The 27,128-nt window shown below is 37.9% G+C and overlaps 2 protein-coding genes across 3 annotated transcripts in view; one reads left to right on the top strand and one right to left on the bottom strand.

Annotated features, from left to right (window-relative positions):
• The window catches only part of LOC107683858 (protein eyes shut homolog), a 42,434-nt gene extending 27,735 nt beyond the window's left edge, over positions 1-14,699 (top strand). The window contains exons 5-13 of the mRNA XM_016479913.1: positions 796-968; positions 6,268-6,450; positions 7,871-8,037; positions 9,109-9,253; positions 12,150-12,324; positions 12,416-12,588; positions 13,514-13,675; positions 13,885-14,297; positions 14,629-14,699. Of these exons, the coding sequence (XP_016335399.1) occupies positions 796-968; positions 6,268-6,450; positions 7,871-8,037; positions 9,109-9,253; positions 12,150-12,324; positions 12,416-12,588; positions 13,514-13,675; positions 13,885-14,297; positions 14,629-14,640 (1,603 nt within the window). The 3' untranslated portion in view covers positions 14,641-14,699. The remainder of the gene's footprint in view (positions 1-795; positions 969-6,267; positions 6,451-7,870; positions 8,038-9,108; positions 9,254-12,149; positions 12,325-12,415; positions 12,589-13,513; positions 13,676-13,884; positions 14,298-14,628) is intronic.
• Positions 14,700-15,669: 970 nt separating this feature from the next.
• On the bottom strand, positions 15,670-25,962 carry LOC107683665 (PHD finger protein 3-like). 2 transcript variants are annotated; one of them, XM_016479747.1, is made up of 16 exons: positions 25,909-25,962; positions 24,745-25,010; positions 24,548-24,667; positions 22,726-23,974; positions 21,379-21,622; positions 20,636-20,678; positions 20,311-20,431; positions 20,008-20,164; positions 19,674-19,790; positions 19,336-19,464; positions 19,094-19,229; positions 18,553-18,742; positions 18,325-18,472; positions 18,140-18,229; positions 17,853-18,048; positions 15,670-17,762 (listed from the first exon to the last, which is right to left on the bottom strand). In XM_016479747.1, exons 2-16 carry the CDS (start codon positions 24,983-24,985, stop codon positions 16,162-16,164), a joined length of 4,782 nt encoding a protein of 1,593 aa, XP_016335233.1. In that variant the 5' UTR covers positions 24,986-25,010; positions 25,909-25,962; the 3' UTR covers positions 15,670-16,161. The 2 variants fall into 2 exon arrangements, with proteins under 2 accessions (XP_016335233.1, XP_016335225.1); XM_016479739.1 differs by having other exon boundaries at positions 25,845-25,960.
• Positions 25,963-27,128: the final 1,166 nt, after the last annotated feature.

The raw sequence follows: 27,128 nt of genomic DNA, 5'->3' as shown, positions 1-27,128 counted from the left end.
TAGGCAAGCAGGTAGCGACTTGAACGAGTGGGGGGGTAATAATTTGGCAGGGGGTCAAAATTGGGCACAACACCGGTTTTTGTCCTTAAAACGCTCTTGTGTGTAGGATTCATTTCTTAAGCATCTCATCCAACGCCTGCGTTGCTAATTCCAAAACATCATTTTAGACCTAGTAACGGAGCCGTTGATGGCAGACTAATGCAGTTAATACTTAAATATTTTGTGATTCATCTCACTATTTCTGACCACTGTTTACAAAGTAGAATGAAATGGTATTAATGTCAAATTCTGTCTATTGTAACATTAAATTTATTTATATTTTTCCATTAAATATTACAATTGTTTGTATTTGTTTATTATTCATGTTTTTACAGTATATTTTTTCTCATCTGAACTTGTCAGTGGACCCATCACTGACTTGGAGTCTTCATCTTATAAGAGTATACATCATTTTAATCATATACCAAATCAAGTGCTATTTATTTCCTTATGTATAGAATTAAAGAATAAAAAATGCACTTTTACCTAGTCTTGCACTGCAAGATCAGTTCATGTTGGTCTGGCTCACAAGGATGTTCTAGAGTTCAGGCCGGTGATGTATGACTTCCATCACTTCTGCTCCGTATTCTCATTTGTATTCTCCTCTGCTTTTTTGACCCCTCCCCCCAATGCCCCTTCCCAATTTATGCTTTCTACGCAAACTCCACTGAAGGTAATGATGCAGTACGGGTACATTTCATTGGTGTACTAATGATCTCTCTGTTTTTCCCACTTATTTTGGTTCCTCGTATGCAGCGATGCGGAGAGCTGGTTCTGCGCGTGTCCTTCGCTTTACTCCGGTAAGCTGTGCCAGTTCACCGCCTGCGAGCGAAACCCGTGTGCGCTCGGCGCCACCTGCGTTCCCCAGACGCGGCTCGAAGCAGTGTGTCTTTGCCCCTATGGAAGGCAGGGTCTCCTCTGCGATGAGGGTAGGTCCCGTCAAGGTTCGTGCGTAGACGGTGATTTACACCAGTGTCCATGGAGACACAATGAAGCCGGCATGGCCAGATGGTGTTTCATTTGATATTTGTTGCATTCTGAGGTTTGTTTTCCTCCATCTCCTGCGAGCACCTCCGTTTTTGAGGTTAGACCCATAGGTGGTAGATTGAAATGTATTCCCAGCAGTTTTGTTTAACTGATGCAAGCCGTTGAAATACGGTTCCAATTAGAGAAGCTAAGTGCTCTGAGCTTGCTACAAACTCACTAAACAGTTACTGAACTCTGAACATTTAAGGATAACTGCCAGTCTGCGTTGTATTGCTAACTCGATTCCTCTATGTGCACTGACCTTTCGAGGTGTCTACAGGTAATGGAGTATGCATCCAAATATAATGAGCACACCAAGTGCTTTAAATTAGGCTACTCTGAAACTTAATTTATCAAAGCGTAGTCACAGAATATACTCTCTGCAATTGGATTTGTTTTATTGTCTCAAATAACCAAGCTGTGAAGACATACTACAGCGCCGTGTAACTAATGTACTTCTCTTTCCGGCTCTACCTCACAGTGTTAAGTCAGCTAAAGTCCGATATCTGCTTACACAGATAGCTCTTCATCTTCTCAACTGCACTTCGAGGGAAAATAACTGCTGCTATTTTGCTGTAATCTAATTGGGTGGCATGGTTTGAAGACCGCTTGGCACAGCACGCCGGGCAGGCCTAGCAGACGTCGCTCTGTCAGACAGTAAAGAGCCCGATGCCAAATGGAGTGTTCTAATCTCGCAGTGTCACACCGAGTGGGACTGACATTTGAATTTAAAGGCTGATAACGGCAGATAACATCAATCAGTATTGATTAGTAACCAAGGCCTTGCTGTCTCTGGACAGTCACTCAACTTTAGATGTGCTGGACTTCTTCAAATGAGCCTGGACTAATGGAATTATAGGAAGGGTGTTTTGAGTCTGTTTTATGTATTGATTTAGTGTTGCATTTAGATATATTTTTAGTACTGTATTTTTATAGATTACTCAGAAAATAAGATTCAAAGAGCAAAAATCTTTTTTTTTTTTAAGTTGCCAGGCAACATGGCAAATGCGATTTATGTGGTAACATCCAAAGTAACTGCTTAAATTAACTTTCAAGAAAAAGACATTTATTGGAAAAAATGGTTGTTATGCTTCAGTGTTGTATTAGTATTATCTGAATACTATGATAGTATTTATTAACATTTTCAATTGTGTTTATTTTTATATTTTAATTTTTCATTTTATTTTTAGATTAGGTTTGTCATTTTAATAATAATGTTTGTTTTTACTTTTTTTATATTTCCATTTAGCTACCATTTTTTAATTTCAGTACAAGAATTACAAAAAATTACAAAAAAAAGTTTACGATTTTCATGTAATGTTTGTAATTTATTGTATTTCAGCTTTGTTTCAATTACCAATAACAATTTTTAGTTTTAACAACAACACTGTCATGCGCACTTTTTTTTTTTTTTTTTTCTTCTTTTTTTTCACCGTAAGTTGAAGTAATTTAATTTTCTTTTAATTCAAGTTTCTAATATGTATATTTCTTCAGCTTAACTTAAATTGCCAATAATACTTTTATTCAAACATAACAGCAGTCATGGATTTTTTTTTATTTTATTTTATTATTTTACTTTGACCTGACCCACTTAAAATGTATTATTTGCATAACTGCAGCTTTATTATCAAAGAATTAGCTTTTTTAGAAGTCAGAATTCACAGGCAGGCAGACAGATAGATTGATCTTTCGATTGATCATGGGAGCTTGTATTGCTGAAAGCAGCTTGAGGCTGCAGTGGGGTTTAGAGGACAGACTGTGTTCTCTGACGCACCGTTAACATCACACTCACCTAAAATAGACCCATAACATAATAGCACATCTGTCCTAAACCGCCTTACAGCCTTATTTCACACATCATGTGACTTCCTGTATTTTCATTTCACCCTCACCAGGCTCTGCATCAAAAGATTAAACGATCATCTTGTGGGAAGTGTATAGGATCAAATAGATTCTGTGAGGAGTTGCTCACATGTGCATATCTTTTTTTTATGTCTTTATTTTTCATTTGTGTGTGTGTGTGTGTGTGTGTGTGTGTGTGTGTGTGTGTGTGTGTGTGTGTCAGTGGTAAGAGAAGGAAATCAAAAAAAAGCAAAATGTCTCGGGGTACAAATGTACAGCTGACAGAAAGCTATTTAATTTCACTACAGCAAAATCCTTACACACAAATGGTTTTTGACTAGAACGGATGGAAATAAATGGGTAATATGTCACCTGTAAAAACTGCCAGGGAGTTGGAGGTTTTGTTTTCTTGTTCCTTTATTCACCTCCAGCAACAGCAGCAGAATAATACAGCAGAGAGAAGCATCCTGTGCTCTGCAGTGCCTTTGCAGGGAAAGTTAAACGTTAGTTATGGTTATTTGTGGACATATCTTTATCCTGTCATATGGGACATTCACAGATACATTTTTAGTTATTAGAAGAATAAAAAAAATAATAATAAAGTGTTTTATTCATGTATCAGAAGTGTGAAATACATCAGGGAAAGCAAGAGTTTTTCATGTCTAATTATTGCAATTCTGATCACTTCTGAATGCTAGAATCAGAAATCCCATTTGACTTTGGAAATGAGCTCAAATCACACCCTTGCACAGGACTGCAGTTGGTAACTGGTATTCTCAAAACGTACCCAATATGTCCGATTAATAAATGCCCAGTTTATTAATGAATTTCACTTGGAGCAAGAAATGTAACTCGGCATAGGCAGCATATCACAGAGCCATTACATGGCACTGTGAGTTAAGAATACAGCTGGCCCCATCAAGCCAGCGCTGCTAAAAATGCATTCTAGTCGTTCATTAGGCGCTGTGCAAATAAACCGTGACAAGGTAATATATGTGCAATTTCAAAAGGCATCAATAATTCAAGGGGAGAGCAGAGGGAAGAACTTCATTTCTGTTCCCAGAGAAATCCTCCGGCGAGGCTTTGCAGACTGCACAGTTCATAAAGACAAACTGAGGGGTGGAGACAACTCTTTAGGTAGCACATTTTTTTCACTGGAGAAAACGTGTGTAAATGCTTAATGTACCCAAGCTGAAATGTTTCTGACCGATGCTTGGTGGACCAGGTGATTAAATGTTGAGATTTTACTCCTCTGAAATGCATTGTCCAAAGTAACAGCCATTCAACAAATTCTGATTTCTGCAGATATCACTGTTACGACCAATGTCCATTCCCAGAGTAAAATGGCACAAAATTACAATAATAATCGTTAGCAGCAGCATCTTTCCCCACAGGAAATAATAATGCATAGAATTTGACAAGTGCAATAAATGGTGCAATATCGCCATCTTGTGTCTGTTTCTCAGAAAGCTGCTGGTAACTTCACCTCAGTAAAATTGTTTGTCATTTTACAGATTTTTATTCAGACTTATTACAATGCATTTCTCAAGTACAGTTGGGGAAAATATTTATTTGATCCCCTGCTTATTTTGTAAGTTTGCCCACTTTCAAAGAAATTAAGGGTCTGTAATTTTTATGGTATCAAAATGATTTGATCCCCAAGCAAAACATGACTTAATACTTGGTGCAGAAACCCTTGTTGGCTAGCACAGAGGTAAGATGTTTTTTGTAGTTGGTCACCAGGTTTGCACACATCTCAGAAGGGATTTTGGTCCACTCCTCTTTACAGATTCTCTCTAAATTCTTAAGGTTTCTTGGCTGTCATTTGGCAACTCGTTTCAGTTCCCTCCACAGATTTTCTATAGGATTGAGGTCTGGAGACTGGCCAGGCCACTCCATGACCTTAATGTGCTTCTTCTTGAGCCACTCCTTTGTTGCCTTGGTGGCATGTTTCGGGTAATTGTCATGCTGGAAGACCCATCCGTGACCCATCTTCAGTGTTCTGGTGTCATGCTGGAAGACCCATCCATGACCCATCTTCAGTGTTCTGGCTGAGGGAAGGAGGTTCTCGTCCAAGATTTTACAGTACATGGCCCCGTCCATTTGCCCCTCAATGCAGTGAAGTCGTCCTGTACCCTTAGCAGAAAAACAGCCCCAAAGCATAATGTTTCCACCTCCGTGCTTGACTGGTGACCGTGATTTCACCAAGCACCAAGTACATGTTCCTGGATCAACATCCTTGTTGACCAAAGATCCAGGAACATGTCTTACTTGGCAAAAATCACGGCGACCGTACTTGACTGTAGGGATGGTGTTCTTGGGGTCATAGTCAGCATTTCTCTCCCTCCAAACACGGCAAGTCGAGTTAATGCCAAAGAGCTCAATTTTGGTCTCATCTGACCACAGCACTTTCTCCCAAGCCTTCTCTGAATCATTTAGATGTTCATTGGCAAACTTTAAATGGGCCTGTACATGTGCCTTCTTGAGCAGGGGGACCTTGCGGGCGCTGCAGGATTTCCGTCCATTGTGGCGTAGTGTGTTACCAATGGTTTGCTTGGTGACTGACTGTGATCCCAACTGCCTTCAGATCGTTAACAAGCTCCTCCCGTGTAGTTCAGGGCTGATCCCTCACCTTTCTCATGATCATCCTTACCCAATGAGGCAAGATCCTGCACGGAGCTCCAGACCAAGGACGATTGATGGTTGTTTTGTATTTCTTCCATTTCCGAATGTGGTGGGAGAGGTTGGAATGGACGATACAGATTGTGTGGACAGTTGTCTTTTATACACCTAACAAGCTGACATTAGGAGTAACTTCTTAAAGTGACAGGACTAATCTGTGTTCCACATGGGCAAATAACCAATCTGTGGGAGCCAGAATTTTTAGTGGTTGGTAGGGGATCAAATACTTATTTCACTAACTGAAATGCAAATCAATCTCTAACCTTTATATAATGTCTTTTTTCTGGATTTTTGTTTTGGTCGGTATTCTGTCTCTATCCATTAAAATAAACCTACCATAAAAATTACAGACCCTTAATTTCTTTGTAAGTGGGCAAACTTACAAAATTAGCACTGAATCCAATAAATATTTTCCCCACTGTATAATTACAGTAAATGTAGCAAGAATTTAACCCGCAACCCTTACGATAGGTCACCATTAACCATTATGTTGTCATAGCCATGACTTGTTTTATTGTTATTATTATTATTATTATTATTTTAGGCATATGTTTAAAAAAAAAAAAATGTATATTGAAAATAATAATTTGTTTTTAATTATTATTTTATTAATTTAAAATAATTTAACAATTTTATTTGAGTATTTATTTATTTTGCTATTTTGCTATTTCTTTGCAGCTGTCAACATCACTCGTCCCAGGTTTAGTGGACTTGATGAATTTGGATACTCATCCTATGTGGCTTATCCTTCTATTCCCAGTATCGGTCATTTTTATGAATTCCACCTGAAGCTCACCTTTGCCAATAATGTCTCCGCTTTGAGAAACAACCTCATTCTCTTTTCTGGGCAAAAGGGACAAGGTGAGTGAAAATCTTTATATTTGTTAATCCATCTTTCTTTATTCACTTTGATTTCAGCGCATCCCTCAGTGGTTATCATACTATGCCGTATATATGGTGTATGAAAAAAAGAGCTGGATTCATAGCAGTTTGGCTGTAAAACGTTTTCCCAGCATTAGATGAGGTCATGTTAGAGGAAGTGAGGTTCAGAAATAGTATCACTCAACTAGGAGATATTAATGGAGCAGCTGCTGTAAAATGTGCTGTAAGTGTAAGTCCAGGACCCAACAGCAGAGACAATTTATACGTGCACACAACGGGGCGATGATTTTTATTATCCGCCATAAGGGAAAGATCTGTTATATATATGAGGTCTCTAAAGAATCTCAGATAATGGAGGAGAACTCTTGACCATAGTATTCAAACTAGGCTGTAAAGATAGTAAATGCAGACTTATTTACCAATAAAAACATTTACACATCTCTAATTTATAGACAAGTATTATTAATAATCATTTAATAATAAATAGGGTGTAATAACATATAATAATTATAATGTTATAATTATATACATTTATTTTTAAAGTCTTTCTTACCAGCTAAAAAACAGTTAAACATTTTTAAATGATAAATTACTTGAGAAGGTAGTAGATATATTAAGAGCTGTTTTCAGAAAAAAACCAACAAATCAACTTCCTGTTGAAAATGGCGTTAAGAAGAAGAGCTGTCGTTTTGAGAGACACAGCATCTCGGTCAAGTTTCCTCATGCCTTGATTTCCTCCGCCACCATCAGCAATTTATTTTAAGGTCAGTTTCAGTGGCTGCTAACTGACACGTCACTGTTACGAACATGTTTAATCAAAAGACAGGCAGCTGAATAAAAGCGTAAGGGGGGTATGAATCTTCCTCAGTTCAGAGAGCGTCTCTCGGGATTATAGTTTAGGATGATTCATCGAGGGAAAGAGAGAAGAGGACAGCGCTGTGAATAATGAAGCAATTGTCAAGGGGGCCGTGCAGCACAGTGGAGGACAAAATCAAAAAGAAGGAATCCGAGAGGATGAGAAGGCAACTATTCACCTGATAATTGGCCAGATAAATTGGACCGTTAGATCCATCAGCTCAAAAGAAAAATAAATTACATTTTATAGATGGCCGGATTGACCTGGTCATTGGTGGTCCACCAGTGAAAATGCTTCAGTTTGACATACTTTTCTAATTTATTACTTTTTTTGCATAGTAATTGAGTGATTAGTGATCACATCAAAATTAGTGATTAATTTTACCTCATGCATTTTTCAAAATCCTAAATCCGTTTATTTCCAGGTTTAAACGGGAAATAAAAATCCCAGATTTCCAATATGTTCTCAGACTTTTGGTCCCCACTGCATGTGCTAATTGGATTCTGTGTGTTATTGTTTCTGTGTGTTATTGTTTCTGTGAAGGCATCAGTGGTGATGACTTCTTCGCATTGGGGGTGCGGAACGGCAGGCTTGTTCATAAATATAATCTCGGCTCGGGTTTGGCAACAATTATCAGCGAGCGCCTGAATCCGAGGATCAACATTCACATGGTGCACTTTGGAAGACATCTGAAAAACGGATGGTTGAAGGTGTGTTTTTTTTTTTTTATTCATATAAAACATTATTAAATGGCTTGGCTTCACTGGGGGCAAAGGTTGGTCTGACCTACTCGGTGCTAATACAATGTTATTTTTAGATTTACTAGTCTTCATAAATTTGGGGTCAGTTTTTTTTTTTTTTTTTTTTTTAAAGAAGTTAATACTTTTATTCAGCAAAGATGCATTAAATTGATGGCAAGTGATGGTAAAGACTTATTTATAGTGTTAAAACATATTTCAAATAAATGCTGCGGCTAGTCATGAAGAATCCTGAAAAAAAATTGATTATGAAAAATAAAGATAGTAAATATTTTGTTATATAATGAGTATACAAATATTTGGGGCTTGTGTACCAGTAAAAATATTTAAACATCTTTAAATGATAAATAATTAATATCAATAATAATTTAATTATTAGACATATTTTTATTTCTTTAAATATTTCTATAATAATTACAATTATTTTTGTACATTTATTATAATAAAATCTTGCTTACCAGAAAAAAAATAGTTTTAAAGTTATAAATTACATGATGTATATTATAGAGATCATGAAGAATCCTGAAAAAAAATTGATTATGAAAAATAAAGAGAATACTGTATATAATTTATTTTGTTTTTTTAAGCATAAACCAATTTTATTAAAAAATCTCATGGGATTATATATATTAAATATCTTAAGAAGTATCTTTTATGTAACTATGCATTTTAAACTGTAAATCTTAACTATAATCTTAGCTATAAATTTTGCTTCTCAAATAAATGCATATATTTTGTTACTTGAAAACGACATGAAAATACTCATTAAAAAAGGGTTTTCTGGCATTTATGTATTCAAGTGCAATGTAAGTACCATTATAAAATAATAATTGCTATTCGTTTGAAATGCAAGACAAAGCCAGTAGCCTGTCTCTAAGAATGCTGAACAAAAAATAAATAAATAAATACAAGAAATGACGGGGGACGGAATTTCAAAGCGTTTTCTTGTTCTGAGTCACCAATTTTGACACTAAGGTCTTTTTGACCAGCTGACGTCACGTTGGTTTGTTCTTTTCTGAACAGGTTGATGGGCAGAAGAGGAGGATGGGTTCATCCCCTGGACCACTGGTGGGCTTAAACACCTTTAGTCGACTTTATGTGGGTGGATGTGAAGAATACACACCTGAGCTATTGCCTGCAGGCTCTCGATTCCAGAACAGCTTTCAAGGTAGTATGTTTTTTCATTGTGGTCTTGTTTGATGTCTTGATTCAGATTGTCAGTTCATGATGAAATCAGTCTTTCTTACTTGGATCATCTGTGTAGTGATGTGTAGAGAAAGTAACGTGTGAATTGATGTTCTGCTTATTTTATGAACATCTGTAGCTCTGAGGGGACCCTTAACCTTGTGTGATTGTTTGATGTCTTGATTCAGATTGTCAGTTCATGATGAAATCAGTCTTTCTTACTTGGATCATCTGTATAGTGATGTGTAGAGAAAGTAACATGCGTGAATTGATGTTCTGCTTATTTTATGAACATCTGTAGCTCTGAGGGGACCCTTAACCTTGTGTGCAATATGTGTGCAATCATCCATCACAAAGCTTTATTGAAACAGACATTTTAATGCTAACAAAATATGGTGTTTGCAGGTTGATGTTATTCTGAGGGAATTACTCATAAAATGTTACAACTTTTGATCCGTCAAAAGTTTAGACACACCTGCTTTATGAAATAACGCAGTGAAATAACACAAACAGATGTACAGGAACTATGTATTGACCAAACAAATAATTCAAATTATATTATTTGAAAAAAAAAAGGCTTTTAAAACTTTATCATTGTAAAGAAATGTACATCTACAAAATTAATGAAAGGAATAGTTCACCCAAAAAGAACATTTGCTGAATATTTACTCACCCTCAGACCATCCAAGATGTAGATTAGTTTGTTTCTTCATCAGATCAGATTTTGAGAAATGTAGCATTACATCAATTTTTCACTGCAGTCCAAACAGCTGATAAAAACATTACAGTAATACACATGACTCCAGGCCATCAATTAACCAGTGAGTGCAAATTGTCTTCTTTTTTTTTTCTTCTTCTTTTTTTTCATCAAAAGCTATTCCTTGAAGGATACACCTTTTAAAAAATGTTGATAGGATTTCAGATTCTGTGTGTCCAAACTTTTGACTGCTGGTTTTTTTTTTATCTTTAGTCTCTCGTCTTATTACATAGCATTTCATAACAGCTGTGAATCACGCTGAAGAGTGTCGGATGGAGTTGACCTTCTGTCTCAGGCTTTGGATGCTTTACAGTCAGTAGGCCTCATTCATGAAACACGAGCAGAACAAATTTCTCTGTAAATCCTTCATAAATCTGTTCTCACATAAATTGTTGCATTTCCTGCAGAGTTGATTTGAGACATTCTGTTCCAGAACGCCAGAGTGTCTGTGATTTTAGAAATGTATTTTAATTGGCCATTGACTGCAGCCTTATTGAAATTCTGTGCAATGATCTCAAGCACAACATCATGAAAACATATTCGAACTGAATATGAGTGGGCCAAGATTCCTCCCAACCCACTGCGTGTCTTGTTATTTAGTCACTTTTGTTGAAGAAATGTTCTAGATTCAATACAAGTTATTCTCTACTACCACATAACATAATTTCGACTCATCCCTCAGTTTAGAATAATTCACTTACAGTGGAAGTCTAAAATATAGTTTCACAACGTCTATCTTGGGGCATCTTCAACCTCAAATTACATTTTTGAAACTGCTTGATTATGATTTTAAATGGTTATTGACTGGCTATTAAATTATCATCTGAATTTAATACCCACCTATGAATATATGAACTGATCTCATGGAGCTCAAGGCTCTTGATATTTGCAACACTCATCTGCATCTGCCATTTACTGGAGATTTCTTTCTTTCTATTATTTGAAAAAGAGGAACAGAATAGATTTCTTTCTTTTTCAGCATCAAAGCTCAAGCTCAAACTCATGGATTTTTACCTATTTTTCTCTCTCTCTCCTTCTCCCTGATGGCTTTTCCAAAAATAATCACACACTTTGTCAGCACTGTTATTTTTTCTTGTCGTTTCTGTAGAAAGCCATGTGCCAGAATTAGATGATATTATTATATGAATTTTCAGTGATGGCACAAATGTTTCCTCTTTTCCTGAATGTTACATTTACTAGACTTTTAGAAAAAGCATCTGGGGCATGCTGGGATGTTCATTGGATGTCTCCAGAGCTTACTGCCCCAGTGATTAGAAGAGCTCAGTTTGGGGTCAGTAAGTTTATATATATATATATATATATATGTATATATGTGTGTGTGTGTCTGTGTTTGAAGGGCGTCTATCCTTTTCAAATTTATTTCATCAAATATCTGCATTCATTTTGTCAACAATACAGTAAAAAACAATATTGTGAAACATTATTACAATTTAAAATAACCATTTTCTATTTATTATATTTTACATCGTAATTTATTCCTTCATTTATTTGACCAGAAATGCAGTAAAAACAGTAATGTTTTCTTATTCATTTCTTATTATCAGTGTTGAAAAAAGTTTTGCTGCTTCAAATGTGACATTTTTTCAGAATTCTTTCAAAAGAACAGCATTTATTTATTTTTTGTAACTATGTAAAGGTCTTTACTTTCACTTTTGATCAATTTAATGCATCTTTGCTGAATAAAAAGATTAATTTCTTAAAAAAAAAGAAAAATCTTATTGACCCCAAACATTTGATGCTGTATATTGATGCTGTGTATGTTGACTTTCAATACTGTATATTCTGCTATATTCCTGCACACAATGCTATCATATGGCTTCTGAAGACTCCGAATATAGTGCGCAAATCATTAAAAATACTTTCAAAGTGGTTTTGTTTTTTGTTTTTTTGCTGCTTTGTTTTTGTCCTTTTAGGAGCTTTACAGACCCCGGTGAACATGAGGGTGAGTAAATAATGACATGATTTTTTCTCTCTCTCTCTCTCTCTCTCTCTCTCTCTCTCTCTCTCTCTCTTTGACTTTAAAGGCTGCATTAACATAATTTTTTCTCTCTCTCTCTCTCTCTCTCTCTCTCTCTCTCTCTCTCTCTCTTTGACTTTAAAGGCTGCATTTTTGATTTGCTGTTTCGGACGAGACAAGATGGGAAGTTTCATCCTCCAGGAGGGTCAGAGGGCAGGCCAGTGTCAGGACGTAATGTGGGGCAGTGTGGTGTTAATCTGTGCAGCTTGGTCATCTGCAAGAACGGAGGCACTTGTGTGGACTCTGGATCCTCTGTGTAGTAAGACTTCCACTTCAGAACAAGCACCTGTTTGTGCGTGTGAATGACTGACAAATAGTATTAATCATTTGTATTTGGCCTTCCCCTCCAGCTGTCAGTGTGTGTTAGGATGGAAAGGTGCTCTTTGCTCAGAGAAAGTGTCGTTCTGTGATGCTGAGCACATCCCACCACCCTCCTGCGCTCGCGGTGCCCCCTGTGTGCCCCTTCCTGATGGATACACATGCCAGTGCCCCCTAGGCTCTGCTGGACTCTTCTGCCAGCAAGGTTAGACCACAATCAGTCTCACCTCCAGGGAACCGCTGGGCTTCTGCAGAAGGATTCAGACAAACATAGTGTAAAAAATAATATGTTAAAATTGGCAAATTGTACATTTTATTGTCTCATTCCGCTTTCTAAAGACAGGAGATTATTGACTGTTTTATTATTGACAGCCATATTTTTTTTTCTTTTCAGGTATACAGTAACTGTTGGTAGAAAAAGTACACTTCAGTTAATATATTATATTATAAAATAATATAATTAATATATTTATATATATTAAATACATGTAAATGTATATAGTAAGTATAAACAGAAAATATTTTATTTATGTTTTTAAAGAAGTCTCTTTTTCTCATTTAGGCTGCAATAATTTGATCAAAAATACTGTAAAACAGTAATATTGTGAAATACTGTATAATGACACAATAAAATAACTCTTTTCTACTTTAATGTTTAAGATTTTGTTTATTCCTGTAATGGCAAAACTGAATTTTAATCATGTTTTATGCAGGATTCTTTAGTGAATAGAGGGCATTTGTTTGAAATGTCTTTACTGTCACTTTTGATCAATTTAATGTGTCCTTGCTTAATAAAAGTATTAATTTCCTTAGAAATAAAATTTGATTGACTCCAAACTTTTGAACTGTAGTGTGTATATGTAAATAAAACATAAATATAAAAACATATGTTACAGTATAGAGATTTTGTTGCCTTTATATTTGTCAAATTAGTGTTGCCTTGAATAATACACTTGATCAAAATAAAAGCTAAATATTTTTGCCTTTTATATTTCTCGAGAGAAAAAAAAAATACTCTACTGCTCCATGTTCACTTTATGAAAGTCAAGAAGTTGCTTAAATAAGCTTCTTAATATTCAAATAGTAAATATTGGAAACTGTGCTTTCAGGTTTCTCTGTTTCTTTTCCAGCTGTATCTATCAGTGATCCCTTCTTCAGTGGAAATCAATCGTCTTGGATGTCATTTCGTCCCATCAACATAAGGCACAGAACTCATCTGCAACTGCAGTTTCAAACTCTTTCACCGGAGGGCATCCTGTTCTACGCCGCACACTACTTGAGCAGTCGGTCCGGTAAGACAGCATCTTGAAGTTACATTATGCTAAATTAAACCATTTAAGTGTATCCTTAATACATTTTCATACATACTCATATCATACATATCCATATTTAAGATATGTTCAGTAACAAAGTGTGAATAAAAACAATAGTTTATAATTTAGAGTTTGTAATTTTGTGAACGGAATGCTATTAATTAACATTTATTCTCTACCCATCCAAGGTGATTTCCTCAGCGTATCCCTGTCAGCTGGATTTGTGCAGCTCCGCTATAATCTGGGAAACGAAACTATTGTATTACAGTCTCCAAAAAGTGTAGATGTGACCGGCATGAGGTGGCACACAGTGAAGGCTGGTAGAGAAGGCAACCATGGTTTTCTGATTCTAGACTATGAAGCCGTGACCAGGAACTCTTCGGAGGGCACGACCACTCTAGATGTTGGCACAAATATTTTCATTGGTGGCGTGTCCTCCCTGAACACACTGTCCCCAGATGCTATGGAGAAGGAGCCAGTGGGATTCACCGGCGGCATTCGAGAGGTCATAGTCAACGGGCAGGACCTTGAGCTCACAGAGACGGGCGCACTGGATGGAGCCAATGTTGGCGACTGGGACGGGACAGCATGTGGATATAAGGTTTGCTTGAACAGTGGCTACTGCCATCCAATAGGACTTTCTTCATTCAGGTGTATTTGCCCCTCATTGTGGACCGGTTTACGGTGCCAACAGTCAGTTCACTGTGTCAACAATCTTTGTCAACACGATTCTGTCTGTGTCTATAACACAACGTCTGCTTCATATTCATGTTTGTGTTCTTTGGGATGGATTGGGACTTACTGTGACCAAGACGCTACGTTGAGGACTTTAAGGTTTACTGGAAACTCTTATTTGAAATACAAGGATCCAAAGTACAACTCTAGGAATTTGATGTACACCGAGGTGTCACTAAATTTTTCTACTTTATCAGGGGACGGTTTGATCCTTTGGATGGGGAAAGCACACAGTGGAGACAATGACCATCTAGCGGTTGGGCTGCAGGGCGGTTATCTGAAGGTTTCAGTCAATCTTGGTGAGAAAATTGCTCTTCGTCTTGTGTATCAAAAGACTTTCTGCTGTAATCACTGGAATTACCTGTCTATCACTCGCAACCGAACTCTCATCCAGGTCTATGTGAATGAGGAAAGAGTCATTTTTGAAGACATTGACCCCTTTGAACGGTATGTAGCAGTAAATTATGGAGGGGTGATTTATTTCGGGGGTTTTGAATTGAAAAGAGATGTGGCGTCAGTTACATCTGGTGTATTTACTAAAGGGTTTGATGGGAGCATTAAAGATGTTTTCTTGTATCGGGACATCAGACAGCTGGAGTTTTTACAAACCAGTGAAGGTTTTAATGTCTATGAAGGTGAAGAGTAGAAAAAATAGCTGTGCGTATTGTTGCTAACTTGATATTTGATTTTAGGTATTCAGATGTAGAATAGAATGTCAGAGAGTGTTTTTTTTGTTTTTGTTCACAGTGCCCGTTTTTAAGAGGTGAAATCTGTCATTTATTGGCATGGTAAAATTATGCTGTGAGGTGGTAGGAGTGATCCTGCATCAATGATGCTTATGAAAGGTACAAAAACACTGCGCGCGCGCACACACACACACAAAAGAAACATTTGTTGTTTGAAGGAACAAAATGAAGAGATGAACACACGATAGCAGGACTGTTATATATTTGTGCCTCTTATTGAATGAGCAGTTGTATTTGTCCAGATACACACACATAAGTTCACCATTTTCAAGGGGGTATGTCTTTTAAATAAAATAATGGGGTGGCTCTTCTGAATTTACATATTAACTCTTCAATGGAAAATTGTTTCAACTTCTACCATAAAGGGCAATCAAAAACATTTACCCCAATAGTAGTCTTATTTCCTTTTTTGTTATTGTGAAATAAACAGTACCTTTTTCTGTGATCTCAGGTGTTGTTTAATTACAGTGCATGACAATAAAAATGAGCCTCTTTATGAAACAAAGACTTTAATTTCAGTCGCTTTACTAACAATAAAAACATTTTATGAACTGTACATAAACACAATGTGCTGAATATGCACATTTCTGTTGTGTGACGAGCCAAAATGTACAAAGAAATATTGGTCACCTGAAACATAGAAAATACTTAAGCCAACTTTAGAAAAATTAAAACAGAAGAATAAAAAGTGAAGCAAAAGAAGCTGTTCTCATCAACCATGAGATGTTTTGTTTTTACAACAGTAGTTTCATTTTCTTGATTACAACCAGCTGCTTGTGAAGACAATGTTAGTGGGTAATTGAAAAGCCAAGTAGGGAAAATATACATTTTAAAACAAAACAAATATTGATTACTAAAAAAAACACCAACTGAAAATCTCGTACTAGCTGCTTTTCCATATAAAAATCATTTTGCATGATTTATAAATAGTTTTCTTCTACTGTTTTACAAATTTAAGGAAAGTGGAGCGATTCCATGCCAAGATCACGAGCGTTTGTCTCTCGAGTCTCTCCTGTGTTTCTCATAATCAGAATCCCGTCTGTGTTTGTCCCTGTCCCGGTAATGACTGCTGCTGTGGTGCCGCTCTCTCTGTTTTTCATACTTGTCCTCTTTCGAGTGGCGCTCTTTATGACTGTGACTTCTGTCCCTGTGCTTTTCGCTGTCCCTGTCGTAGTGCCTGCTTTTGTGATGGTGTCTGTCATGGTGGTCTCTTTCTCTATTGTCCTTCCTGTAGGTCTCATCGGACCGTCTGGACGGCTTGTCGCCCAAGTCACCACATGACTTCTCCGAACCCTTCTCATCTTTGCTGAGGGGCGAAGAGGTCGGCAAGCTTGACTCATAAATCAGAGGTGGTGCAGGGTGTGTTTGGGGAGGGACGATTTGAGGCCAAGGTGAAGCGAGCATGTGAGGATTGCTTGGAGGGAACATCTGTGGGGGAGGTGGACCAGGAGGAAATGGGAAAGGCGGAGGAACCTGTGGTTGAAGGGGTAAGTAAGGGGCAGGATTGGCTGGAGGAGGATAATATTGGGGATCAGGTGGACCGGCGTGATACGAATGAAAAATGGGGGCTGGATTATATACTTTAGGGTTAAAAGAAGAGGTCCTGGATTGCTTAAGACCTTCGTTTTTCCCAATGGAGGAGACTGTGGTGATGGCTTGGATGTCCTCTATGTCTTTGCACTCTTGAGAGGGTTGCGCTGATGGCTGCTGAGTAACTTTCTTTTCTGAATTACTTTCTGGTTGTTGCCGTTTTAACTCAGGAGGTTCAGCTGATGAAGACGTCTTTAAAATACCAGGATATGTCTTTAAAGTCTTGGTGGGACTTGATACGGTTTCGTTTTTGGGGACAGAGCAAGAGCTGTCACTAACAGAATATTTTGATGCATCTGATGAAGTGGTTTCTCTTGTTTCTTGACTAGCTGGTGCAGCTGTGCTGCCGGACACAGACTCCTCTTTGGGTTTAGTGGCCGTGAGAGAAGAGAGGAAACTCTCGGTTGAAACATCTGCAGGTTTGTCACTCAGAGAAAGTATAACTCCACTCTCTTTCTTTTCTGAGCTGGTCTCCAGACTCGAGCTGGATGGAACCTGCTCTGTTTTAACAGCTTTGGGGTCTTTTTTCTTGATAATGAAGCGGTCAAGTCGAGGAGCGCTGGCTGTAGGTTTAGGATGGATTGCTACATTGTTTCCACTGTCAACAGTTGGAGTCTTGGACACAGTTATTGTAGAATCACTCTTTACAGTGTCGCTCGAAGATGATGCCGCATTTCCAGGCAACTTCAGCACCCCGGGAAGAAAGCGCAAACAAACATTCTCATCGGTCTCCGTATTCAATATCGGTTCTTCGACGACTGACTTAATTAAGTCTGCAGTGTCTTTTTCCTGCGAGCTCCCCAAAACGCTGACAAAACTTTGCTCCACGTCTTGAGCCACAGGAGCTTTCTGTGGGTAATCGACATGAGGTTTGCTTTCTGCCAAGAAGCTTGGAGCTTCGCTGACATCGCTTGGCAGGATTACCCCAAAGTCCCTTTTCGGTCTCTGGCGAATTACCAATCCGAGAAGAAGATTGGGACGATTGGTTTCCAGTCCTACAATGTGGAGGATTACACAATTAATATCAAGATTTTGTTGCAAAAATCATGCGGATCCTACAAATGAACCTGCAAAGAAAGTCTCACCTGGACCATCAAACGGAACAATCTGGTGGGGAATTTTTTCTGTGGAGCCGAGAGGAATGAGATACATGTCTTTAACTTGTTTGCGGTTGTTGGCAACAACTCCATATCTTCTTCGGCTGCTAAAATAGGCATATAACAAAGTATACGAGATCTCATCTTCCTCGTTGTCGGGGGTGAAACGAATAACGCATATTTCCTGGGGAAAAAAAAAAAAACGTTTAAGTCACAAAAAGCAAATACAAATGGTCATATATAGACTGACAAATCCAAGGATAAATCATTCCCACCTTTGTCCCAGAAGCACGGATTTTCTCGACATAATCCCAGACTATTTGAGGGGAGATACGTCCACCTACTTGGAAGTTGTCCGGCAAATCCTGCAGACACAATTCGATATGTTTCTAACACATCAGTTCCAATGTCTGACTGACACATTTAGGATGTACTTCAAAATGTTTGACTGCCACATTACCTGAGTTAGGTGGTCCAGTATTCCAGAGACAGGATAAGCTTTTGTTAGAAACCTCGCCACAGCTGGCATATCAACAAAGCCGCCCCACAGGCTTTCAAAACTGCTGAGGAAAGTAGCTGTATCTTCTTTGCTACTCAGACTATCTGACCTGTTAAAGCAGCAATTTCTTCAGCCTTGCTTTCGAAACATGGGATTAGATAAATCATTTGCTTAAATCAGGAATCTTACCTGGATTCGGGCAAAAAATTAAGGAGGCCTTCCTCCATGGCCCTTAAAGATAGATCGTCCGTCAGTGCTGATGTAGGTGTAGTTGTGGAGTGCTGAGATTCATCTGTCATACTAGACTGCCTCCTCACAACTGTTGTAGCCACTTTTACCACCTTTGTAGCAGCTTCCTCTGTAGGTGGAGCCATGCGACCTTCAGAGAAACATCAGAATCATGGTAAGTTCATTGTACCATAAAAACATTCTGTAACTCTGAAAACTTTACTAATAACTACTTTTTGAAACTTTGACATAAGTTTCTTTTTAACAATGTTTAACAGCTTTAACTATTAAGATGCCTGTACACAAGCTGGTTTTTACATGAAAAGAGGGAGTTTCTTAATGGACTTAATTTATCAGACTTTAATTATGATTGTTTTTTGTGCAAAAAACTTTGCTTAACATAAGTAGACCCAAGATACTTTTTAGTTTAGTATGATGTAACTAACCCCTTCACCAAAAAAAAAAAACTTTTTAAAAGCTGAACTTTATTTTAACGTTTTACCTGTGCAGATTTTGCAGTTGAGGTCAAATAGATGAGACTTGTGCAAGTTGGTGGTATCTATAGATTTCTTAGGACTGTCAGCTTTAGTCTCGGGTTTTTCTTCAGGCACTTCTGCAGCTTTCGGCACAGGCTCTGGCTGAAGACACACAAGGAAAATTTAGAAAGCAATTTTCTTTTTCCTTGCTGGAAAATATATATAAAAAAGCTGCACAGAATGGAGCATTAAGTCTCCCAAATCTCACCTCAACCTCTATGGCCTCTGGTGCCTTGGCAGGCTCCTGATTCTCAATTTCAATTTCCCCTTTATGGGTGATTTTAGTGATAGGACGTCTCTCTACCTCTCTCTGTTCTTTCTCAATCATTTCAATCGTCTGCCAGCAGAAACATCAATAGGGTCAACAATCAATATCAAAATCTGAATGACTTTGAAATGACTTTTCTGATGGACAAATGTCCCACTGAATATTATTTATATAACTCAGGAAGTTAAACACTTTGCAAATGCCATTATGATGCTGTTTAACAAAAAAATAAACTGTGAGATTTTGGAAATGCAACAGAGCTACAATGTTTTACTAACATGTCGATTCTCTCTTCGTCTCCAAGCAGCCAGTTCCTTAGAGGCCAGCTCTTCTGCAGTCATACGCACCAAATCTGCAGGGGAAACTTCCCCCTTGAGCACTCGCTTGAATAACACCTGCAAAAGAACATTTATTTTCATTAACACAGCATTAGATTTTTAGAAATGAAATGAAAATAGGTAAACGGTAAAAATATGCTGCCCAGAGACATGAAATATTATACGTCAAATATAAAATCGTATAAGTATTTTACAATATTGTTGCAAAACTGTTATATCATATACTTTTGAAAAACAATCATTATATTACCAAAAATAATGTTAAATTACTTACATGATTTTTTGCATCTTTCAGATTGAAAGTCAAACTTCTGTATTTATTTTTGTATTTGCTGTCAACGCCCTGAAAAAGAGCAAAAAGCTCTTTCTCCGTTCTTCTGGCCAACTCAGCAGGCTTGTCCAATGAAATCTTCAAATCGGCCTCCTTCAGTCTGTAAAATAAGAGGTGCATTGAAGAGAATATGAACTTAACATTACACACTTAATACAAACAAGAGGTAGACAGCTTTATTTCAACAACAAGGAAAAGCTATTGACTAACTTAACTGATAATCTAGCAAAAATCACATTCACAAACCGTTTCAAAAGAATCTCCTCCAGCGAGTCCCGAACACTTCGCCTTATTTGTCCAGTGGACGGTTTCTTTGAGGTCACAGGTGATATTTTAACTTTCTTCGACTCATGCTTCACACTTGGTCCTGCAAAAATTTAAACTCAAGATTATTAATGTAAATCATTTTGTATTCATTTAAAATATTAATGAGGACAAAGTGAATTGTATTAATATTTTATCGTTTTATTAAGAAATTGGTAATTTAAAAAATATATTAAAAAAAAAATAGCAATCATAAAAAAAATTAAGTGTAAATAGTGTGTAAAATAACTGATGGAAATATTTATACCCTTTGATGCTGAATCTTCTGATGGTCGTCGTTCTCCAACATCCTGTTAAAAAATAAATTCAAAAATAAATGACTACTACAATATAGCAGTGAAAACTGCAATCTGAGCCAAACAAATTCAAGTGGCCATATCAATGGTAGCTGTATGTGAGTGTGTAACACACCTGTCCATGTGAACACACCTGTGAGGAACCATCCACCTACACTGAGTGAAAGCTAACTAAGCCCTTCACAACCACGTGTAAATAATATAAAAAAGCAGATTTATACAAACCCTTTTAAAGAAAGCAGGTGGCTACCACACAAATCAAAAGCTAAATCAGAAAGGGCAGAACAAAATATGACTGTAAATCTGCCATTGGCAACCATCAAAATACTTTAATGCTCCCAAGAACAACAACTTTTGTTTTTGCACTAGTTTGATATAGGACAAATCAGATCCTATGTTCTTTCCAATTAAAATGGTTCCATTAGTACAAACTCTTGATTCCATTTAATCTGATTTGAGGCAATGACACGCTAATGCTAATTTAGCAGCCTGTGGTCTTTACAACACTTTCAGGCACAAACTCAAGTTAAGTTATTGGCTCACATCTATAATTTTATGTATGGCAGTTACACAATGCTTTATAACTAAAAATAAAGATAATTAAAACAACTTCATAAATACTTCCTACAATTCTTGATTTTTATGTTTACCAATGCATACATTTTGACTTGTTTGACATGATTTGTTTGCTTACTTTTCGGAAGGGTCGTATTCCACCTGCGGTGACCGACTGCTGGGGTCTCTGTTTTTGTTTAGCAGATAGCTTATCGTCTGACTGCTCTTTGGCTTGAGCACCGGATTTCCCATCCTCTTCTGCACAGCACTTCAAACACACATACTCCTGGTCCTCCTTTTCCATCTGCTGCACTTTAGACAGATCCAGACCAACACAATCCCCATGAAACCAGTCATCACAGCGGCCGCAGCCCACCATGAACCTAATCAAACAAACGGACAACAGCGTGTGGATGAAACTCACAGGTCTGTCTTCAGCCCATACAGATCTAACATGAGGCTTTTTTCTTACTACCAATTGATTAGGATTTCTTCAGGTTTTATGATGGGACATTTTAAGACCAAGTGATGAAAATTTAAGGAATAAATTGAAGGTACCAATACATCGATTTGGTCTCTAAATGTATATATCTAGGGAGCACACAATGAGTTGTATTAGCAACACTTCAAAGTTTGAAAATATAACTGCCAACCAATATCCATTACTTTTATATTCGGTTTTTTTTTTTAAATAGCAAAAGGCTTGAATAGCTTTCACTCCCAACCACTAGAATATGGAAATAACTTTTACTGTACTCCTGATCACACTGCAAAAAAATTAAATTTTCATCAGTGTTTTTGTCTTATTTTCACTGAAAATGTCTAAATATTCTTAAATCAAGATATATTACTTCAGAAAATTACACGTTTTATGAGAAACTGGTCAAACTGGTGAAGTGAGTTTATGATTAAAACAAAAACAAATATCTTCCAATGGATTCAAAGGGAAAAACAAGTTTTCATACCCCATTGACAGAGGTTTGTTCTTGTTTTAGGCATAAACCCAGCTTTGTTCAATTTCTCAGAAACGACTTTATTTGTTCAGTTTGCATCTCAAGTAAATGCATCTTGATTTAAGGGTGTTAAGATTTTTGCATTGGAAAACAAAAACATACTGAGGAACTTTGCAGTGCATGCAACATTAATGCCAAGACTTTCTGCTCTGATTTAACACTTTTTTTAGGCCTTAAATTGTGGAAGGGCGAATTATGTATTTTGTAAAAATACAATAAAGCATTTAGATTATTGGTTTAATTGCTTAGAATTAAAAAGATTATTTTAATTGCTATAAATGAATTTAGGCAGGCATTTAACTGTGTTATTAAATTAGTGTTTTTGAAAATTAAGTGAGTGTTCGATGATGGCAAAGATTTTCTAAATTTAAAAATAGGAAAAATGAGCATGCACAATTAAAAATCATTAAAATTATATAGAAAATGTCTTGATATATGACCATGTGAATGGATTTAGTGATAAAAGCTCATACCGGTTGTTGTGAGGTTTCTTGCATAATCCACAGTGCTTGCTGGGATCCCACACAGTCTCGCTTTCAGGAGGAGGGTCGCCCTCAGCTTCCTTCACCACAGGGGCATTATCAGGGATAAACAGCTGCGGCTCCTCTATCGAGATACTCCTAGAGTTTCTGCTCTTGTGTCTTTGCTGGATCTTCTCCAGCTTCTTGATCTTGACCTTCTCTTGCTCCTCTTCTCCTTGGCTGTTTGTCACAGGTGTATTTGTTTTGTTTACCGGAGTGGGAGGATTTTGTGGCTTTTTCGGAGGGTGAGGAGACTGGACTGACTTGACACCTGGACCAGAATCAGATGACAGTTTTCTGCTGACAGTCGGGGACACCGGGACAGGTGGGTTTAAGGTTTGGTTTGCAGGAAGTCCATCTTGAACTTTTTGAATTTTTGAGGGTGATTTAGGAGTGACTGGCCCACCTGGCCGTTTCAAGCCTACCTTAATGGTCTTTCCTTTGTGACTTTCTGGGCGGCTCGTATGTAGCTTTTTATCTCTGGGATGTCTGGATACTTTCTGCAAGAGCCCTGGCCTGGTGAGATGAGATGGTTTGTTTTTGGCAGCAGACAGAACCTGTTTGTGTTTCAGAAGCTTTTTGACTGCAGGTTGAACTGCTGTGCCGTTCTTGTTCCCTGTTTTTTGTGCACGTAGCTTTCGGGTCTTGATTTGGTCATTCTTTTTGGCGTCTGCTGCTGTGGCGTTTTCCACACTGGGCTTGAGCGACATGGTGCTGTTAGTGTCTTGTACTTCATTAGGGTTCACATATGGCCCAAAATCCATAGGCATGTCTTCACTAGTTGATGGGCCAACGCTCACTTCCCTGACAACATCTTGTGCAGAATTAACAACTTCTTGTGTGCCATTATCTTGATTTTGTCCCAAATCGAGTGCAAGGCCATCAGCAGTGACGCTGTCATCCTGGAAGCCCAGAGACTGAAGAGCGTTTGTGCTAACCGATCCAAACGCATGCGACGGGCCAGGAAGTAGTTCAATTTTATAGCCCCCCACAGTAACAGTTAATCGGCGTAACACAACTACTGGATTCAAAGAGGAGTCGACCTCATGGATTCCAAAACGACGGCTGAGCAGGGCTTCCCTTTTTGCATCAAGGCTTTTATCTCCAACCGGGTTTCTGCTACATGTTGACTCTTGCTTGTTACTCTCGGCTGCTTTTCGTGCAGGACCTGGGCGCCTGCCTTTGACTCGACCGCGGCTCGCTGAAAGAGAAAAATGGTTTCAATACACTCATAGTGGTAAAACAGAACAGATGAGCAGTCAAACACAGCAAATGGGCAAAAATATTGGTTCCAGGTGACCTTGAACCAAATAATCCTAGGCTTTATTAATATCTCAATACAGCAGACATTTAAACCATATCAAAGGAGACCAAAATGAGGGTGAACCGGGAAAAAACGGTCAAATATTTTTTATTAAAAATATTTCTTGTATTTTTTTTTGGCAAACAGCACAAGTCACTTGCAGCATCTTATACAGTGAAAAGTAGAGATGCACCGATTGCATACATACATACATACATACATACATATATATATAAATTGACAAGTTGACATATTGAAAATTTTATTTTTATTTTATTGTAAGAAATTGATTTAACTTGTAAATTGCTTTAAAAAAAAAAAAAACCCGAATAGTTATATTTACAAAGAGTAAAAAAAGTCGTTGGACAGCTGGAAACAATCAGTGAATTAATTGGGGTTACTTCTGAAACTTTACTGCAAGCTGATTCAGAAGATTCAAAGCAATCCAGTTGTCCATTTTGTTATGTGTACCTGTTTGTCTTCTCTGTAAATGACCTGCATGTCTTCTGCCCTGTGAGAAGCTAGACTGACTGTGTTGTCCATCAGATGGACTCTGACTAACACCTGCTGTTGTCATGTCATGATCTGCATCTGCAAAACACACAAAGTAGTTAAACTACAAACCTTCTTCTAAATCAAAACACAGACTTCGAAAGCGACTGCTGTACCTGTTGAGCTCCCAAGCTTAAAACTGACATCTTCGTTTTCTAAGAGATGAAACTGGGCAATAGCAGATCCAAACATGGGATCTTTGTCACTGAGCATGTTCTTCAGTGAATCTTCGGGTCGGCCGTGACCTGCTTCAAACTCATCACTAGCTTCACATTCCAAGTTCTGTCCGAGCAGTAAGGAATCATCCAACTGGTCACTGGGAACCAGATGATTGAATGGACCACCAACTATATCCATGAATGCCTGCACTGTATGGTTCGCTCTGAAAGAGTAAAACAGGTAATTGTTATAAATGTATCTTTAACACTGCATTATCTTCTAATGTGGATCATTTTGACAAAAATGAGTTGGATTGATGACATTAAAGGGTTAGTTCTCCCAAAACGAAAATATATATATGTGTGTGTGTGTGTGTATTATAATATATAAAGGTTAAAAACAACTTTATTTATATATAATTGCCTTGAAAATTTAATTAAGCTTCAGAGAGTGCATTATGGCTTGAAATCAAGTATTGTGTTTATTTTCAATGCCATTAAACTTAGAGCAACTTCAAGAAATCTACATCAAGGTATGTGCCTAAATATACAAAATAGCTACAGCTTCAGAGTTGACTGGTCAGAGCCACTGGTGTTTTTATTTTGGCTCCAGATTGGCTCACGTGCACAGACAGCTAGTGCGTGCGGCCCTCAGCAGCTCACACATTCATCGACTCCCTCTGAACAGAGAAGGCAGCTGTTAGAAACAGTTTTAGCGTGTGCTAAAGATGCATTCGTCGTTTAAGCAACGCACTGCATTAGAAAAGCCTCACAAAACAAACACACCACCACACGCTTCCGCGAGCACCAGGGGGCCTTTACCAACCAGCCTGCGTGTATCTCACGCGCTCCCCAGACCGAATTAAACTCGCTTTTATCAACAACAAGCGTTCGACACCACCTCCCAAAGGTGCATATATAGTTAGCGGCACATTCGACGCGGCTTTTTGCACAAACTCGTCTGGAGTCGCGTCGCGTGCACCGCAGGAAGGCCTCGCGCTAAACGAACTGAGAGCGTGCACGCCCACTCTGTGCTAGATGCGAGATAAAACACTCACCGCGTTTGTCACTATGATCGAAGAGCCAGCGCATAGTGGGAGAAGGACTTGTATTATCGCTTACGTTGTTGGGACGCCATACGGGTTGCAGTTGTCGTTAATGCCACATCCTTTTCCGCTTGAGACACAAGTAGTACTTCCTTTTGGCCCTCTGAGCCCCTCTTACTCGTGATGTGCTGGATCTGTCGGCAGGGGGCAGTGTGATCTTGCTCTAGTCACTGCTTAACTGCATAGTAAAGCTACAGTGTATGGCCGAAGCGTTTGCAGAATAATATTTCAACAAATAATAATACAATTAATACGTTTTGGTTAAAGAAAGAAATGCAAGATTGTGTTCTTTTTTAAGTAATAATAATAATTAGTAATTATTTTAAATAATAACAGATATTTTCCCACTTTTTATTTGGTCTCTTCTATGTACCAGTCTTTGCAGTGATTACAGCGGCAGTGCCTCTGTATGATTTGTCTTTCTGCTATTTTTTTACGGGGCAGTCGTGGCCTAATGGTTAGAGTCGGACTTCTAACCCGAAGGTTGCGGGTTCTTCTTTACAAAAATAAATGGGGGGAAATGCAAAAAAAAAAAACAAGTACAACTCTCTCAAGTAAAAATTTTATATATAATATGAAAAGTACTAAATTTAAATTCACACTAAATAGTTAAAACAGGATAATTATTATTAATTATTTAGACCCATAGTGCTTGAGACTGCGGCACAATGTCGTGGTGATTTCCATTCTACATACTTATGTATTTACGTATTACATTTACATTTAGTCATTTAGCAGACGCTTTTATCCAAAGCGACTTACAAATGAGGACAATAAAAGCAGTCAAAACTAACAAAAGAGCAACAATATATAAGATGGGTTTGTTGAAACCACAAGCAGTTCTGTCTTAGCCAGGTTGAGTTGAAGATGATGGTCCGTCATCCTACAAGAAATGTCTGTTAGACATGCTGAGATGCGAGCAGCTATCTTCGGATCATCAGGATGGAATGAGAGGTAGAGTTGAGTGTCATCAGCATAGCAGTGATATGAAAAGCCATGTTTCTGAATGACAGAACCTAGTGATGCCATGTAGATAGAGAAGAGAAGTGGTCCAAGTACTGAGCCCTGAGGCACCCCAGTAGCTAGATGTTGCGACTTGGACACCTCACCTCTCCAAGATACCTTGAAGGACCTATCTGAGAGGTAAGACTCAAACCACTGGCGTGCGGTTCCTGAGATGCCATTTTCCAATAGGGTTGACAGGAGAATCTAGTGGTTCACCGTATCAAAAGCAGC

Source organism: Sinocyclocheilus anshuiensis, unplaced genomic scaffold, assembly GCF_001515605.1.
Source record: "Sinocyclocheilus anshuiensis isolate Anshui unplaced genomic scaffold, SAMN03320099.WGS_v1.1 scaffold413, whole genome shotgun sequence".
In the NCBI taxonomy this organism is placed as follows: Eukaryota; Metazoa; Chordata; class Actinopteri; order Cypriniformes; family Cyprinidae; genus Sinocyclocheilus; species Sinocyclocheilus anshuiensis.
This window is presented reverse-complemented; position numbering and strand designations above follow the sequence as displayed.

Coding starts and splice junctions, on each gene's coding strand:
- LOC107683665 (XM_016479747.1), bottom strand. CDS start 24,985: ATGGATATAGTTGGTGGTCCATTCAATCATCTGGTTCCCAGTGACCAG. Junction 21,623..22,725: donor AAGAAACCTCACAACAACCG/GTATGAGCTTTT, acceptor TTGTTTGATTAG/GTTCATGGTGGGCTGCGGCC. Junction 20,165..20,310: donor GAGGAGATTCTTTTGAAACG/GTTTGTGAATGT, acceptor CTTATTTTACAG/ACTGAAGGAGGCCGATTTGA.